At 38.3% G+C, this 15,727-nt stretch overlaps 1 protein-coding gene across 2 annotated transcripts in view; it reads right to left on the reverse strand.

The window, feature by feature from the left end:
- Positions 1-3,697: 3,697 nt before the first annotated feature.
- LOC139313115 (nuclear cap-binding protein subunit 1) overlaps positions 3,698-15,727 on the reverse strand; it is a 35,288-nt gene continuing 23,258 nt past the window's right edge. Inside the window, exons 11-23 of one of the 2 annotated variants that reach the window (XM_070938497.1) lie at positions 15,495-15,605; positions 15,298-15,362; positions 14,352-14,414; positions 12,646-12,720; positions 11,684-11,787; positions 10,850-10,972; positions 9,591-9,693; positions 8,087-8,180; positions 7,729-7,832; positions 6,567-6,681; positions 5,906-6,028; positions 5,104-5,217; positions 3,698-4,105 (exon numbers count right to left, since the gene is read on the reverse strand). In XM_070938497.1, coding sequence (XP_070794598.1) covers positions 3,992-4,105; positions 5,104-5,217; positions 5,906-6,028; positions 6,567-6,681; positions 7,729-7,832; positions 8,087-8,180; positions 9,591-9,693; positions 10,850-10,972; positions 11,684-11,787; positions 12,646-12,720; positions 14,352-14,414; positions 15,298-15,362; positions 15,495-15,605 — 1,308 coding nt within the window. In that variant the 3' untranslated portion in view covers positions 3,698-3,991. The remainder of the gene's footprint in view (positions 4,106-5,103; positions 5,218-5,905; positions 6,029-6,566; positions 6,682-7,728; positions 7,833-8,086; positions 8,181-9,590; positions 9,694-10,849; positions 10,973-11,683; positions 11,788-12,645; positions 12,721-14,351; positions 14,415-15,297; positions 15,363-15,494; positions 15,606-15,727) is intronic. The other variant, XM_070938498.1, reaches the window with a different exon arrangement.

The raw sequence follows: 15,727 nt of genomic DNA on the forward strand, positions 1-15,727 counted from the left end.
ACCGATGCTCGGAAGGGCGCTCGCCGGAAGCCGCCTGCTCAGACACAGAGAGACGCGGGCGGGCGAGCGAACGAGCGGCAAAAGACGCGTGTCTGCTCCTCTCGGCTCTTCGTTGGCTTCCGGCCCGGCGGCTGGTCCTTCCGGTGGGTTCTGATCGGGGGTGGGTGGGAGTGGGAAAGACCACAGAAGAGCGCTGGGAGTGGGACAGGATGCAAATGGAGCTGTTCCGGGGCAGGTCAAGGCTAAGGGACGGTCTATCACAGGGGTCTCCAACCTTGGCGACTTTAAGACTTGTGGACTTCAACTCCCAGAGTTCTTCAGCCAGCAAAGCTGGTTGAGGATCTCTGGGAGTTGAAGTCCACAAGTCTTAAAGTTGCCAAGGTTGGAGACCCCCGGTCTATCAGGCGGGAGGTTTCGTATATCTTTGCTATTGTGCTTCTTGGGATGGTGAGGGGGAGAGAAAGATGGTGGTGGGGAAAGCAAAACTCTGATAATGCAGGTTCCTGAGGTTTTAAAAAGAAAGAACAAGGGGATAAGCTATACGAACTAGAACAAAAACGAGCATCAATCCCCGAAGCATCGCTCTGAGATTCCTTATTATGGGCAGATTCTTATTATGGGGAGATAACTAAATCCTGTAAGGTTATTTGTTTAATTTTTTCCCCCATGGGGAACCTTCTCCTGATAGTTTTGAGCCTTGCTTGCCTCAGTGTACATTGGGCAATGAATTCTGATTTGGAAGAAGCGTAGAATATAAATGTTGAAATACCTTCTTTGTAATTTAAAATAGATAAACGATGTGAGGAAGATTGAGATGCTGGATTATGCATTGCTGAACAGTGGCAAGGTTAGAATATTTCAGTGATAGGCGGAGCTCATCTCATTCTCTGTGAATTCTTTTTTTTTTTTGCAGCATTCAGAAATACTACATTAAAATCAGTTAGAAAAGAATCTTTTATCAAGCATTTATTGAATAATAAATATATTTAACTATATAATACACAATTGTATCTGTCATTGCATACATACTTGAAAGCTTTCCATATGTACCTGCAGTTGCTTGTAGGTTACAAAAACACCTTCCAATTTTCAAGCCATCCACATATATATTGTAGGATATAATGTTGCTTCAATAGAGCCACAAACCTGTAAGCTCCAAAATTTCAGTCTGAACCTTGTGCATGCCATGGAGAATGCGACTGGGAGGGCTGATGCTCTGAAGATATGCTAGGAATGACTGTTGGGTCCAAGAATGGCTTCTTAAAAAGGGGATGCACCCTGCTTTAAAGTTGACAGATCCAGAATGCAGGTGGCCAAGAGTCCACAGCCACAAGGACTTTGTCGGTCCACTTCTTCAGGATCAACCGAAAATTCCTCCGATGACAGAACTCAAATGTGTCTTGATCACTTGCAAAAATCTGCCTAACCAGAGTCCATCTCTGAGAGAAGCCAAGTAATTTCAACTGACAAACACTGAGAATATTCCTCAAAGTAACCCTACAAGAACTAGCTCCTCAGGACCTCCTTACCCAGGAGGGATCTGATCAGGTGAAACAGGGCCATTAGGACTATCTCCTGATTTAATAAGAGTGGAAAAGAAAGTATGCTTTGCTGCCCTTATCAAAACAAGGTACATCCTAATGAAGGTGCTTGTATCCATAATCAGAATGTGGATGAGCTTTATTATAGGTCGGCTTGGCATTAAGCAGCAGCAACCAGAGTCCAGAATCATCAAATCTCCAGAAACTAGGTCCTGGTATAAAGTGGTATACTGTTTAACTGATTATGGTGCTAGAAGTCTTTCTGCCCAATTCTTCTTGAGGTACAAGTCTTTGGCAGGGAATATTTTTATTATATTACCTGGCTTGGTGATGAAACATTTGCAAATGTTTCCCTCCTTATCAACCCAAAATACATCCTAACAAAAGCTCTTTTATCAATGCTTGATTGACTTCATTCTTTGTCTTCCCCAAGCAGCACTCTAGACATCTCATGTCTATTCATTTTTTAGAGCCACTCAGTAAACCATGGGACTCTACAAGATCTGTCTGCACAGAAAGTCTGCCGGGGTGCAGTTTGCCTCCTCATTGAAAGCAGCGATGAAAGCATCTGCTAAATTACATGAACCTGCATTGGTTCCATGATGCACCTTGGGTGGGCTGATCTAATTGGCCATGTCTCCCTGTGAGAGGCTGCTGTGGAAAACTTTAGGGCTAAAAGGAGTGATCTGTCCATGGCAAAAGACTGATATTAACACCCCCCAAATCCAGACACAAATGCTCTGAGGCAAACAGATCTGCTATGTGAATCCATCCCCCATGGGTTAGGCTGTGAATGAGTTGGACTAGGTGTGGCTGCCATGGTGGCCATGAAACCCTATGCCTCAGACCTTAGGCCCAGATGGCAGGAGTCACCCAGAACTATAAAGGCTGGAAAACTTCAACCAGAGAGTTCAGGAGCCCAGACAGGGATGCTGCTATACTGCAGGGAGGTGAGTGAGCAGCAGTTCTCATTGATTCCAACAGCCCAACCTCACAAAAAGGTTTTCACATCCAAGTGATGTCAGGACAGGGGCCCTAGAAGCCACTAGAGACAAACAATGCCAGCATCCTCTTGCTGCTATCCTGGAATCATGATTGATGCCGCACTTGAAACTCAGGAAGGCACATTTCTGAGACAGGAGTCTTTCTTTCATTGCCCAATCGGGCCTCAGTGATGCAAGCCAGGTCAGCCCGTCATACACTATCAGAATGTTAATGAGGTAACTTTATTACAGGTCAACCAGGCATTCAGTAGCAGCAACTGAAGTCCAAAGCCATCAAAGCTCTGGAAACCAGGACTTAGGGCTATACAGCTTAAGCTATTATGATGCTGGAAGTCTTTCTGCCCAATTCTCCTTAGAGGTACAAGTCTTCGGCAGGAAACATTCATATCATATCCCCTAGCTTGGAAATGAAACATTTGCAAAAAGAAAAGCAAGATCAAAGAGCATCAAGGCTCCAGCGATTTTATCCCAAACTACAGATATTCTCCAATGTTGAGAATAGACCCTTAAGGAGCTCTGGGTGATATTTTAGTCTCAAGTTAAGAAGCTGACAAAAATATTAACAAAGCCAGCCTTAATTTAATGACTGAACTTGTAAAATACCTGAGTAAGCACTAAGGTACAAACAATGTCTAAGCTGATAAATCAAAACTTGGCAGACCAGTGTACTTCCTCTGTATTCAGACAATCTTGAATTAGGCTTCTCGTGGTCAAAACTGCTTTTCTCACAAAGTGATCTCCTATGGATTGATAGGTTTAGCTGGAGCCACCAACCTCTTTATATTAGGAAACCCCTTCTCCACTTCAGCTGTTTGTCTGGATTGTTTTTAATAACCTTAATTGCTTAATTCAACTAAAATATAGAATGAGCAGAATTATATGTTCAATTCCAGGTAGAATGGTGGATATATTTGATAAATCTCAAAAAAGACAGCACCAGTGAAGTGTTGTTATGTCCCCTTTGGTCATCTAGACTGCTTTATAAATCTAATCATTTAAACATTTAAACATTTTTATAGCATATGGAATATTAGGAAAAGTTAATCTGAATTCATATATATTGACATTTGTTTTACATTATGATAGAATTCCTTCATATGCAAAAAGCAAGCGAAGAGCCAATTATGTTTATTATCTATTTTTTTTTTATTTTTATACAAACAATAGGAGGGAACAAAGCAGATGCTATGGCAGGGTCAACATTCAAACCATTTCAAAATTAGAAATCCACGCATTATTCCATCCCAATCACCCAGCAATCATAACTAGCAAAAGGCCCCTACTGCCCCAAGTCATCCCATTCAAGCACTGCGTAGTTATCTAGGACAGCACAGTAATGTATTTTCAGATTAAAAGATTTTTTCCTTTCTTATCAAAGATTCCATCTTAAACTTAACAAGACGAAATTAAGTCCTATACAAAAAAAAAAAAAAAAAAAAAAGTTACTCAGGCCTGGAGTGCACAGAACTGCTGAAATACAGCCAGTATGTGATGATCCAATTCTGCTGTAAATAGAAGGTTCTCCAAGGTCACCATGTACTGTTGGATGATCTGATGATGCTATAGACACAAAAAAACATTTCGGTTAAGCTTGTAAATGATGTAGCACATTCAATATTATATGTCTAAAAAATATAATCTCTTTATATTTTTCACCTCTTTGATATCTATAATAGCTACAAGTACACTATACATTATGTGCAATTCAAGTCAACAAAACTGAAAACAGCACCAGGATTTGAACTGCTAGTGGGTGGACAATCTTAATTATGAAATTAGGAGCAGGTGGTTTTCATCATGCCAACTGATTTTCACAGATATGAAAGGTTTAATGGTCATTGTCAACTATTATTTCCCTTATAACTATTAGTGTGCAATTTCCAGAGCACTGGACAATTAAAGCAATCAAATCAATAAAAGTACTGTATAAAATAAACAGAAATCATAAGATTCATAAACTTTTAATTCCAACAGTTTGTCTCCAGTTACAACCTTTACAAATAAATCAAAAAATCTTAACTTTGATCTCAGGCAAGCTTTTTTGAAAGGACTTTCCAGAACCAGTGCCAGCACCGCTCTCTATTGACCATGTATCTAATTTTAGATAAGAGGACTTGAATCTTATTCTTATTATTTAATTGCTTACTTAGAATCTTCAATGAAAGACCAAAGATTGGGAGGCATATTTAATAAAAGGCAGTCCTGAGAATTAAAGGCTTTAGAGACAACAGCAGTCATATTTGTGCCCAAAATTCAATAGCAGAAATCATGACTGCTTAGATCATTAAGGTTTTAAGAAAGGAAAAATCTTAGGTACCCATTATCAATCTAGGAAGTGCTGTGACTTAATTAGCAACAGACACAACATGCAAATTATGCAAACCCAGATGGATACATAATTACCCTCTGAAAAATATTTAATAGATCTCAGGAAGGTATTTATTGGTTTGTCTTCTTTTTTGGTTCTTGTATCTGAATATGGTACACACCGAGATAGGCTGTATCAGGATAATCTCACTTTCAATAACCACATGAATTCTGACATCTATAAAACTTACCTGTAGGAAGATTTGCTGCAGCCTCTCTATACAGTTCTTGTACCAAGGTGTAATTACATCAATCCCTCCTGTTTCACATCGTACTAGATGCTCTGTTAGGATCATAATAAAACGCTGGAAGGAATAAAAACAGTGAAATTGTTGGCATTAGATTCGTAGACAAGATAACTTTTTTTCTGAGCAGGGATTAGAAAACTTATAGAAAACAGCCTCTCTGAATTAAGTAGGATATAATTTAATTCAGAACATCAACATTAGTAACAGTGGTACCAGTTACTATTTCCAGAACTCAAATGTACAAAATTTTAATTTAGATTAATTTATGAATCTGAAACACTTGTTCCAGACTTTTGAAGTCACGTTAAGATTCTAAAATTGCAAGGGGCCAGTATTTCAAGCCCTGGCACTGCATGACAGAGTGAGCTCCTGTCACTTGCCTCAGCTCCTGTCAACCTAGCAATTCAAAAGCATACAAATGCTAGTAGATAAATAGGTACCACTCTGGTGGGAGGAAGCAAGAAATCATCTGGCCCTGGCTCGGTCCAAATGCAAAGCGAAAACCAGCAGAAAAAAAGGCCATTCCTGCAGAACACTGTTAGCTACTCTGTTTATAGAAATAGTTTGCTCCCTGTGGTGCACCCTGGATAGCCCGCAAGTGTGAACTGAACAAACTAGCAATCTTAGGCAGCCAAACTACTACTCTGTATTAACATTGTAGAGTTTTGGCTTTGATATATCAATGCTATATGCTAAATAAATCTAAGTCTGCCTTTTTCACTGGTCCATCAATGTCTAATTTTACCTGGAATATTACAAGGAAAAGGTTTTTTTGTTCACTTTGAGCTGATTCAACTTTTTCTTGCAAGCGTTCGATCTGTTCTTCAATGGGCCAATTTTCCCTCTCATTCCTTCGAGAATCATCACGCTGGAAGGAAAGAGTTTAAATTTAAATGATTTTAAGATGTTTTATAAATAATCAAGATGGGGGGAAAAGGCACTGTTGCAGATATTGTCAAAAAATAGCTTGAAAGCACGCAACACAGTTTTCTGCTGTATGCTGAACTGGCAAACAAAGTCACATTTGTTCTAGATTGGTTTGGTGTCTCAGCTATTGTTTTAGATTATGTTTATTATTGTTCAAAAATATTGCAAGTCTATGAGGTAAAACTGATGATATAAATCATTCATATTCAATCAAATAGGGCAGCTGATCACATTTTATCAAGCAACTTGCCCACATCATGGGGATTCAAAAAATTAAAGTTATCCAGTAATTAATAGTATCCAAAGGCAAAAATGCCTAAGCCATAGGCCCAACAGAAGGATGACCATCTCCGTCTTTCCATCCTGCTGCCCATCTCTGCCTAGCTCAGCAAAGCAAAACAAATCTTATGTTTTTATAGTTGATGAAATAACTTTTAAGTCTTATTCCTTCATACAGGCACAGAAAAAAAGTGACCTACTCTTTTCTGTTGCTTGGCTAATCTTTCTTTGGCTTCTTCTAGCTCCTTTTGGATCATCATCACATGCTTGTTCATCTTACGAATGGTAGAGTGTAAGATCTCCCAAATATAAAATCTAATAATAAAAGAAGCAAAGAACTCTCTCATATTCGGAGAAAACACTGATTTTTGTCAGTAAAAAGGCATCATACACATTTGTATATCTAAGCGTTTCTCAGACAATGAGTGAAATGGATGAGATCACAAGGACAATGGTGCAACTTTCTCTCCATCTCTTTCCTCTGAGAAGAAATTTCAGTATCAGAATTCTCTAGGACTGTTAAATAAAAGCATGCAAATTTTCAATCAGATATACAAAAGGTTGCTTACTTTCAGGAAATATTTTTAACTTAAGCAAAATTTCCCTTATCAAGATGACTCACATGTCTATGAAAAATATTTGAAGCATAATCTGGAGATTTTTTTAAAAAAAATGTTTGGTTTACATGTATAGTATAGTTTATTGAATAGCCCGAAGGCCTTTTCAAACAAAACAGAAAAGAAAAAGGGAAAAAGATAAAACAGTTACAAAAATAGCAATCTAAAAATATATGATAGATGACATTAAAATTTTACAATATCAAATTTCAATAGCTAAGTTGCCAAGACTAGATAACCCAAATAGGATAGCTCCTCTCTAACTGAGCTCATCTTCCTTACAATCGATAAATTTTTTTTTTGATATAACTGGCTCGTATTGCCGTCATTCTTTTAAGGTATCGAGTGATCGCTCTTACCAGGGGAGGAGAGTCAGCCCTCAACAGAAATGCTAATTTTTGGCTTATATTCCAGTGGGGAAATTTATTTATAATTGGGGACAGATATTGTTTTCTTACTTCTTGATAGAGACTACATTCAAATATTATATGCGCCGTGTCCTCCACGACGTTTACCCCACATATGCATATTCTTTTGTCATACGGGATTTTCCGATAACGGCCGAATCTAACGTTGGTATCTAGAAGTTCGAATCTAAACTTAACAAATAACTGTCTCTCCACTGATGGCATTTCTAAATGTAAATACTTTTCCAGAGTGAAAGTTGTTTTAACTGCTGTCAGCAGTTTAAGGGAATGATTAGTTGAAAGGGTTGCCATGTCCATTTGGGTTTACATGTATTTACCTTGTAAAATCATGAGATAGCTCTGGAGAAAAAATCCAGTTTGCCACTGCAGCACAATCCACAATCTGTGTTCGAATCATCTTATCCACCAGTACAGCAATCATCTGTGCAAATGCAGAAACTTTGCTCAGTTCATCAGTCCTGTGTATTGCCATCTGGGCACAATTTTCAACATAAACATACAGACTGAAATCTCAGTTAACTGGAACTACACAGGATCCCTCAAAGCACAGCCTCTCTAAAGATTCAGTGCCTAAACTGTGCAGACCATAATTATGTATGTTAAAAGAGCCTTTTATCATAACGCCCCAGGCAGGCAGGCAGGCAGGCAGGCAGGCATAAAAATGTTCATTCTTACCTGAGGATGATTCTTCCATACTTCATACATCACTCTAAGAACGTGAAGCTTCCCTTCATCACTTTCAGCCAAAGTTCTGAGGGCTTCTCGAAATCTTATAAAAAAAAGAAAGGACATAATCCAAGGATGTTAAGGAATAGAACATGTCGCTCATTCTTACAGATAAATCCTTATGGACCCCTGTGATTCAACTGAGATCAAAATGGCAAAACTGATTGGGAGGGGAGAGTGAAAGAGAAGTGGAATGGTCTAGTCTCCCAAAATCATTCTGAACTCTGGATTTCTAGTTTGAGAGACTAGCAGTATTGCCATGTTGACAAAGAGCTACTCTGTAACACAGCAGTTCTTCCTGCTACCTTGGCTAGCTACACATTACAGTACCCTGTGAATACTCAGCAAGTGAATTATAGAACCCATCTCTTCCCCAAAATCAATGCCAACATTAAACACACATACATACCCCCATAGGTAAGAGAAATTTGTTGCCAAAGCAATGAGAGAAAACCATGACTTAAATCCAAGTCATAGCAGAAGGCATGTGCCAACCCTTTAAAGTAGATGAGACTTGAACACCAAGGAAATGAATGCTAATACTACTTTTGTCACAAAGTTACAGTAATAGAATCTTACCTCCCTGCCATTTCCTAAAGAGAACCAGGGAGGGTCAACTCTGAGATGCTTTCTCAAATTTCATTCCTGCTTTGGGCTGAGATTTTTCTTATCTGACCAATGACCTGGCTGCAGCTCTCCCTCAAGATTATTCTCTCAATTGACTACAGTATGCAAAAATGTCCCAGACAGACACCTCCCTCAGTCACAGGACCATAAGAGGCAGACGGCATAAAGCACAGCCAGACTTCCAATCTTATTGCCAATCTATTGCCAAAAGTAGTTTAGTCTTCTGGTTGAGTTGATTTCTTGTCTTGGTTTACATCATGGGGCTGACATTTCTCGTTATATATATAATGGGACCCAGTCATCAGCTTTTTCTTCAGTGAGGTTGTTTTTAATTTTGCTTGTTCCCAAGCTCTACCCACCACTCTACAGTCTAATGCAGAAAGCGGGTTCTTCTGGACAAGCAAGCTTTTTTACTTCCCTCCTCCTGCAGACCTTCTTTGGCCATTCTTATTAGCTTGTATTTTGGGCTTAAATATATACAGGGGCAACGTTCTGCCACAGATCACAAAGAGGTGATGAAGAACTGATGAACTTTTTGTCTATGCTGTAGGGTGGGAGAAAGCTGCTGAATGTAAGACTCATCCGGATAGACAGACATAAAGGTCCCAGGGATCAGAGACTATCCAGGAAATAATCCATTTGAAACAGTAGGGTAAAGAAAAGTAGGTAAGATAGCTAATTCTTAAAAGAATAAAAAATAAAGAACAGGACAGAATACACTTGCTTCTATCCTTTTTTTTTTCATAAAGTTACAAGACAAATAGAAATAAAATGGCAACAAAATGAGCACACTGACAATTTAATGTACTTAATGATAAGTACTTACTTTCCCAGAGCGCTGAAAGAGTGACTGAATGACTTTGAGGCTAAATGCAATAGTGTCTGGACAAAAACCTCTATTTTTAAAGGATTGAATGAGAAGCCTTCATCTGGAAAACAAAGTTACAAATACATCTGAATACCTATAAGCAATGTGGGCATTCACCAAAGGCTGAGAAGGACTGATTATTTTTAGTTTTCTTTAAAAAAAAAAAATTGGTGAGGAAATTTCATAATAGGCCTTTTTTTACAATTTCATTAAGACAAATTAAATCGTATATATCAATGAATGAATTTCAAACATATACTAAGGTAGATGATAAAACTGAACTGAAACTCCAAATTGTGGCCATTTTCTTCCTCCTATCTGAATGGCAACTTCTCCCTTTTCCCATGCTGATTCTATAGTGTCATTCAGTTTAAAAAAAACATAAATGCAAAAGCACATTTGCTTGTTTGTATGTATGGAGTGGTGCTGGATATCAACAGTCCCAGGTAAATACAATTCTACTGAGCTACTACAAATTGCTGTATGAAAATAAGAACAGGAGCCATTTCCTAGATTTGTTGTGACCCAGGCCCACGTAGTTAATATTAAATGCAAAACAGTTCCAAAAAACAAACAGATTTTATTAAAACATCTGAGAATTAACTCATTCTCAGCGTATTCCAAATTAAATGAAAGCAAAGTCCTCAAAACACCATTCTTCAGTTTATCTCTGACCATGGGATAATTAGGCAAACTGCCAAAGGCTTTTCTTGGCAACAGTTCAGGAACAGAAGATGCTGACAAGAAAGAAATACAGCCAAACAGGTTTCCGGCAAAGAGGCCAAGAGGTGTTGCTGGTCTTTTAAGCCTTATGGGAGGAGCCAATCATCTCGGCCCTACTCCCGAGTCATCCTCTCTGGTTTAGCTGCTCCTGCCTTCTGGCAGCTCTTCTCATACGTGCACTAGGAATAGGCTCCTCTTGTTCCTCTGCCTCTCTACTGTCAGCCTCTGGAGGCTCTGAAGTCTCCGCATCACTCCCCAATGGCCCTGGCCCCATCTGGCCCGATGCAGAGCCCTCACCCACGCCTTCCCCAGCTTCCAGGACTGGCCCATGTTCTTCCTCAGCCTCATCGCTGTCCAACTCTGCTGCCAGCTCCGCAGGCTGCTGGCAGACTACAACAAGATTTAACTAAAATCTAACTAACTTTCCTGAGGTTTTGCAATGTTTCTATAAATGGAAATTAGCAATGGCACACAGAAAATATCAGGCGGCTTACCATCGTCTTCTTCCTGATTAAGATTGGGCACATCCTTCAGAATGGTGAAGATTTCATCATTACTTGCTTTGTTTTTAATGGCAATGCTTAAACAGAGTGCAACGTTATATCCAGGAAGAGATTCTACACCCAAAGATAGAAAAAGCAAAGTTACCATCTTTGAAAACTGGGCATTTTTTTTACAAGTGAGCTTTTCCCAGTTTACATTGTAAAAGCACGTTAAATTTTCTTGGAAATCAACCATTATGGAAATCAACCAGAGAAATCATTAGGACCATATGTGAGATTGAACAACAGCAATAGCACTTAGACTTATATGCTGCTTCACAGTGCTTTACAGCCCTCTCTAAGCGGTTTACAGAGTCAGCATATTGCCCCCAACAATCTGGGTCCTCATTTTACCGACCTCAGAAGGATGGAAGGCTGAGTGAACCTTGACCGGTGAGATTCGAACTGCTGGCAGTCGGCAGTCAGCAGAAGTAGCCTACAGTATTGCATTCTAAAACTGTGCCACCTTGGCTCTTATAAAAATTTAAAAAATAAAAATACTAGAGGGTTTTATATGTTGTTCAGAAGAGAAGCTACCCCTTTAAGCAATGTCCCCTTATGTCATCATGACCACTGGGCTTTGGATGGTCCTTGGTTGACACAATCTCATACCTGCCCATGGCTACAGCAACTTTCTTTAGATGGAGTTACCTATTGCCTCCCCCATCCCCCACCTGTTTTAATAAGACAAAATACCATTTGCCTCCAACAATAACAAAAGTTCCTTGTCACAGTTCAAGTTTTTTTTGTAAGGTGTAAATTATATAAATATCATATACTACATACTGTTACTTTCGTCTCCATATTTATAAATACATGTTGGATTTGCAGGAGTGAGAACGGAAAAACTAGCAGGAACGATATCTATTATTCGCTGATGGTAGGAAAGCCTGAAAAAAAAAAAGATTTTGCAGAAGGTTGATAAGAAGATGTTCTTGCCGCAATTATGTCACATGATTATGATTATACTACAGATATAACCCAAACAATCATTCATAATTTGGCATACATACATGCACTAGTAAAGCACCCCAAAGCTAATATCTACATCCTGATCCTGAATGCACAGAAAAAGTTCCTCACAGAACTAGGACTGTGCCTGAACTATAATTTGTCAGAAACAGGGAAATGATAAGTTTCCTTGAAGATTTTAATGCTACTTTCTTTCCCTTTCTTTGTTTGAAGAAAGCTTGTTGCCAATTTCTCTGCTTAAAAAGGGAAAGACAACTCTCAGATGTGGAAGAGAAAGGGGTAAAGGGGTAAGATATTTCAATTAAGAGCAAAATACATTTTGTATACGTGGGTGCTCAAATAAGGGTGCTAGAAAAAGTTGGGGGAGGGGGGGGAAATCTTCCTGCTATTGTTTTGCTATTAACTTGATTAACTGGAAGTGCAACCCTCTATCTAATCCAAACCTCTAAAATGCTGGAAATTATTGAACAATCTTAAGATCATTTAGTCTTCTGCAATTTCAATTTTATTTTCTTGCTAATTAAGTTAGTCTTCAAATGAATCATTTTTTCCAAACTCTTAGAACCAATGATGGTGCCTAGAAACTAACTTTAAACAGGCATGTTTTCAGTAAACTATAATTCAGGAACCTTTCCTCTTCTTTTTATTCCTCCATGTTTTTAATTTCTTTGCTTATTCTATTTTACTCCTTTTCGGCACTTGCATAACACTACTTATACTGATGGAAATAGCATGCTAAATACATAGGTATACAAATGCTGCTATCTCTCACTCACCTCATGCATTTTTCCAGTACTTCTCTTACAAACTTAGGCCTCGGTCTGTCAAGATCCTCAGAAACTGAATCTGACCTACATATTAAAAAAAAGACAGTAACCAGAAAAGGAAAGACTTATAAGACTATATGGCAACTAGATACTTTCATGTTCATAAGATAGTTTTCTAAATTTTTATAGCATCAAAATTTCTAATATACTAAGGATATGCAGGACTGGAGTTTGACTTATAATCCACATTAACTACTTTGAAAAAACTATCTTCAATTATTTAAAGGATCAGAAAATATATTTTGGCAATGAAACTATTCTGTAGGGTTTTCCGCCACTTGGGGTAACAGTATTCCTGTCTGCCACCCTATCAAAATAGAAAAATATCTATTTGTCCATCAATTCATCCAACCATCCAACCAACCATCCATCCATCCATCCATCCGTCCGTCCGTTTACTATGTGCCAAAATATTGCACAACAATTTACAATACAAACTGTAATAAAATATGTAAAAATAATATACTGAAATCAAACAATATACTAAATCAAACTGTTGTTTAAAGATCAGGGAAGAAAATACATTTATATAGACCAGGCCAGGGTAAAAAACTGAATTTCAAACTCATCCAAAATATGACATTCTGGAGCAGAGACAGCAATACACTGAAGGACACTATGAACAATTGCCAGATGGCATTTTGCAGCCCTCAGTACATGTAGTAGGATCTCCCTGATGATCCCGGTGAACAACCACATAGAGGTTACTTCATTCTACAACAGCTGAGGTTATGCTTTTTAATATATACTTACTTAATGTTTTTATCCCTTTTAATAGGGTTTTTAGATGTATGTATGTATGTACTGAGTGTGTATATTTAAAACGTGTATTAAGCTTATTTTATAATTTTTAGCTTTTAAAATTATTGTTTGTATTCCACTCTTCCTATCCTGGTTTATGTCTGTAATAAAGATTTGCTTTGTTTTGTCAGTGGAGACAATTGTACAGGTATTAGGATCCCAAATTGCTAAAGGCCTTGGAGGTCATAACCAAAGTCTGTCACAGAAGCTAAATGGCACTAAGGAGCATGGTCAGATGTCCCATATAGCAAGCTGTCAGCTATATTTAGATCAATGGTGGCAACCAGATCAAGTGCAAGGGTAACCCCATATAGAACATATCAGAGCAATTTAAACATGAGGTTCCTAGACCATGAACATCTATAAATAGTTGAAAGTGGTGGACCTCTGGGCTTTTCCAACTCCATACCTGAGAGCATTTCTGGCAGCTCAAAGAGAAAGCTGAGCAGCAGAATTAGATATCAAGATGTAGTCTATCTTACTAAATAGTGCCCAGGAACCCTCATGGCTTCCTGAAGACTGACTTTCATGATATCCCTATGGATCAAAGAAATTTGATCCAATTTCAGAGCCTGGCTTGATGCTGCATAGCAATGAGGTTAGCACAGCTAAGTCCATGCCATCCAGCACAGCCACCTATTTTTTTAATAATACAAGCCAAGTTGGCTCTTTCTTCCAGGAATAAAAGAAGTTTTAGTGTGAATGGTGATGTAACACTCATTATCACAAGGGAGAAAATCAGCAATTGGTATAAGTATGGTACAAGTGCTTTAGAGACTTACAATGTGCTGCTACATAAGCACTGCGGAATACTTAAAAACACATTCCATATATATGTGGAATCAAACACTTACCAATCTTCCCAGCTCCAACGGAACTCAAAATTACTAAGATGGTGCGAAAACCAATTAATAAACCTTGATGGGAGAAAAAAAATTCTGTAAATTTCTTATATATCTTATAGCAAAATCTTTTCATTTTGCAGTGCTATTATTGGCATTATATTAAAATATGTAAAATAATTGGTGGACAAGTCTGAGTAGATTCTTAAAAACCAAAAGATAGACAATTTCCAAACATTTTCAGTAATATAATCATTTGAAGAATTATCTCAGAGGCATCTGCATGATTTGCTAATGCCTTGATAGTGCTGCAGTTCCAGCATATTCTAAAGCAGGATCCCCAACCCTTAGTCTGTGGACCAGTATTGGGCCTTGGGATGTCAGAAACTGGGCCGCACAAACAAGTGAAGCCGCATCTGTGGGATGCAGGCAGCACAGGAAACCATGCCCCCTCTGATCCATGGAAAAATCTCTCTCCACAGAACCGGTCCTTGGTGCCCAAAAACAGGGCCGCTGTTCTAAAGTACCTTTTTTGAATCATTTTCAAACAATTAGCATTACATCCAATAATAATTGAGTACTTATCTTCTATATTTTAATATGACTGTCCTATTTTTATTAGCAATCTAACTTTGCAGTGAGGTCTAACTAATTGATTATGAATGCCATATACTGTAAGTCAGAATTGAAGAAGATTCTTGGATGAGAAGTGAAGCGTCTTCAATGAAAAAGAAAGTCCAGTTGCCTTTTGAAAAAGATCTTTGGGCCATATAAGAAAGTTTCAGAAGAACATAATAAAAGAAATCAATTATTGCAATACTAATTCAATGAGTGGAGTGACCTAAAATACGAAAGCCTGTAAAAGCAGGGGCATTTTATAGCTATCAGATTTTGTTGTGCTAAAGAAACCCAAGTCACTAAGTCCTCAGAAAATTTAGATGAGAATGTCTTTACTCACCGATCTATGCAGATAGTATTCATTGTATCTAAGCGCATGTACAGCATTTCCGTAGCTTGTGCAAGCTGTCATTTTTGAATTAAGGTTTAAATTGTTTATGTTATAATGTTTAATTGCAATATGATTGAAAACAGACCATTCCTTTTGTTATCAAATAGTATCAACTGTTACGAGAGACTTTTTGGGGGAAAGGATACAACTTGAGGTAAAGATCCGGGCTGAAGTTTACAGAGTTCAATAAAAAGCGTTGTGTACATGATTTCGGTGTGAGGCGGAACAGGAAGCTGAAACAACTCAGCAAAAATTACCTGGGGAAAATATGAACGCAATATGATGAAGCACACTTGCAACAATAAAAGTGCACAGAATATTTCATTGTCAATGTTAAAATGTCCCATTCCAATTCCACAGTGGGCTTTCTAGGTGAACC

This window comes from Pituophis catenifer, unplaced genomic scaffold (assembly GCF_029215685.1).
Source record: "Pituophis catenifer annectens isolate HBS135680 unplaced genomic scaffold, rPitCat1.0.hap2 SCAF_2, whole genome shotgun sequence".
In the NCBI taxonomy this organism is placed as follows: Eukaryota; Metazoa; Chordata; class Lepidosauria; order Squamata; family Colubridae; genus Pituophis; species Pituophis catenifer.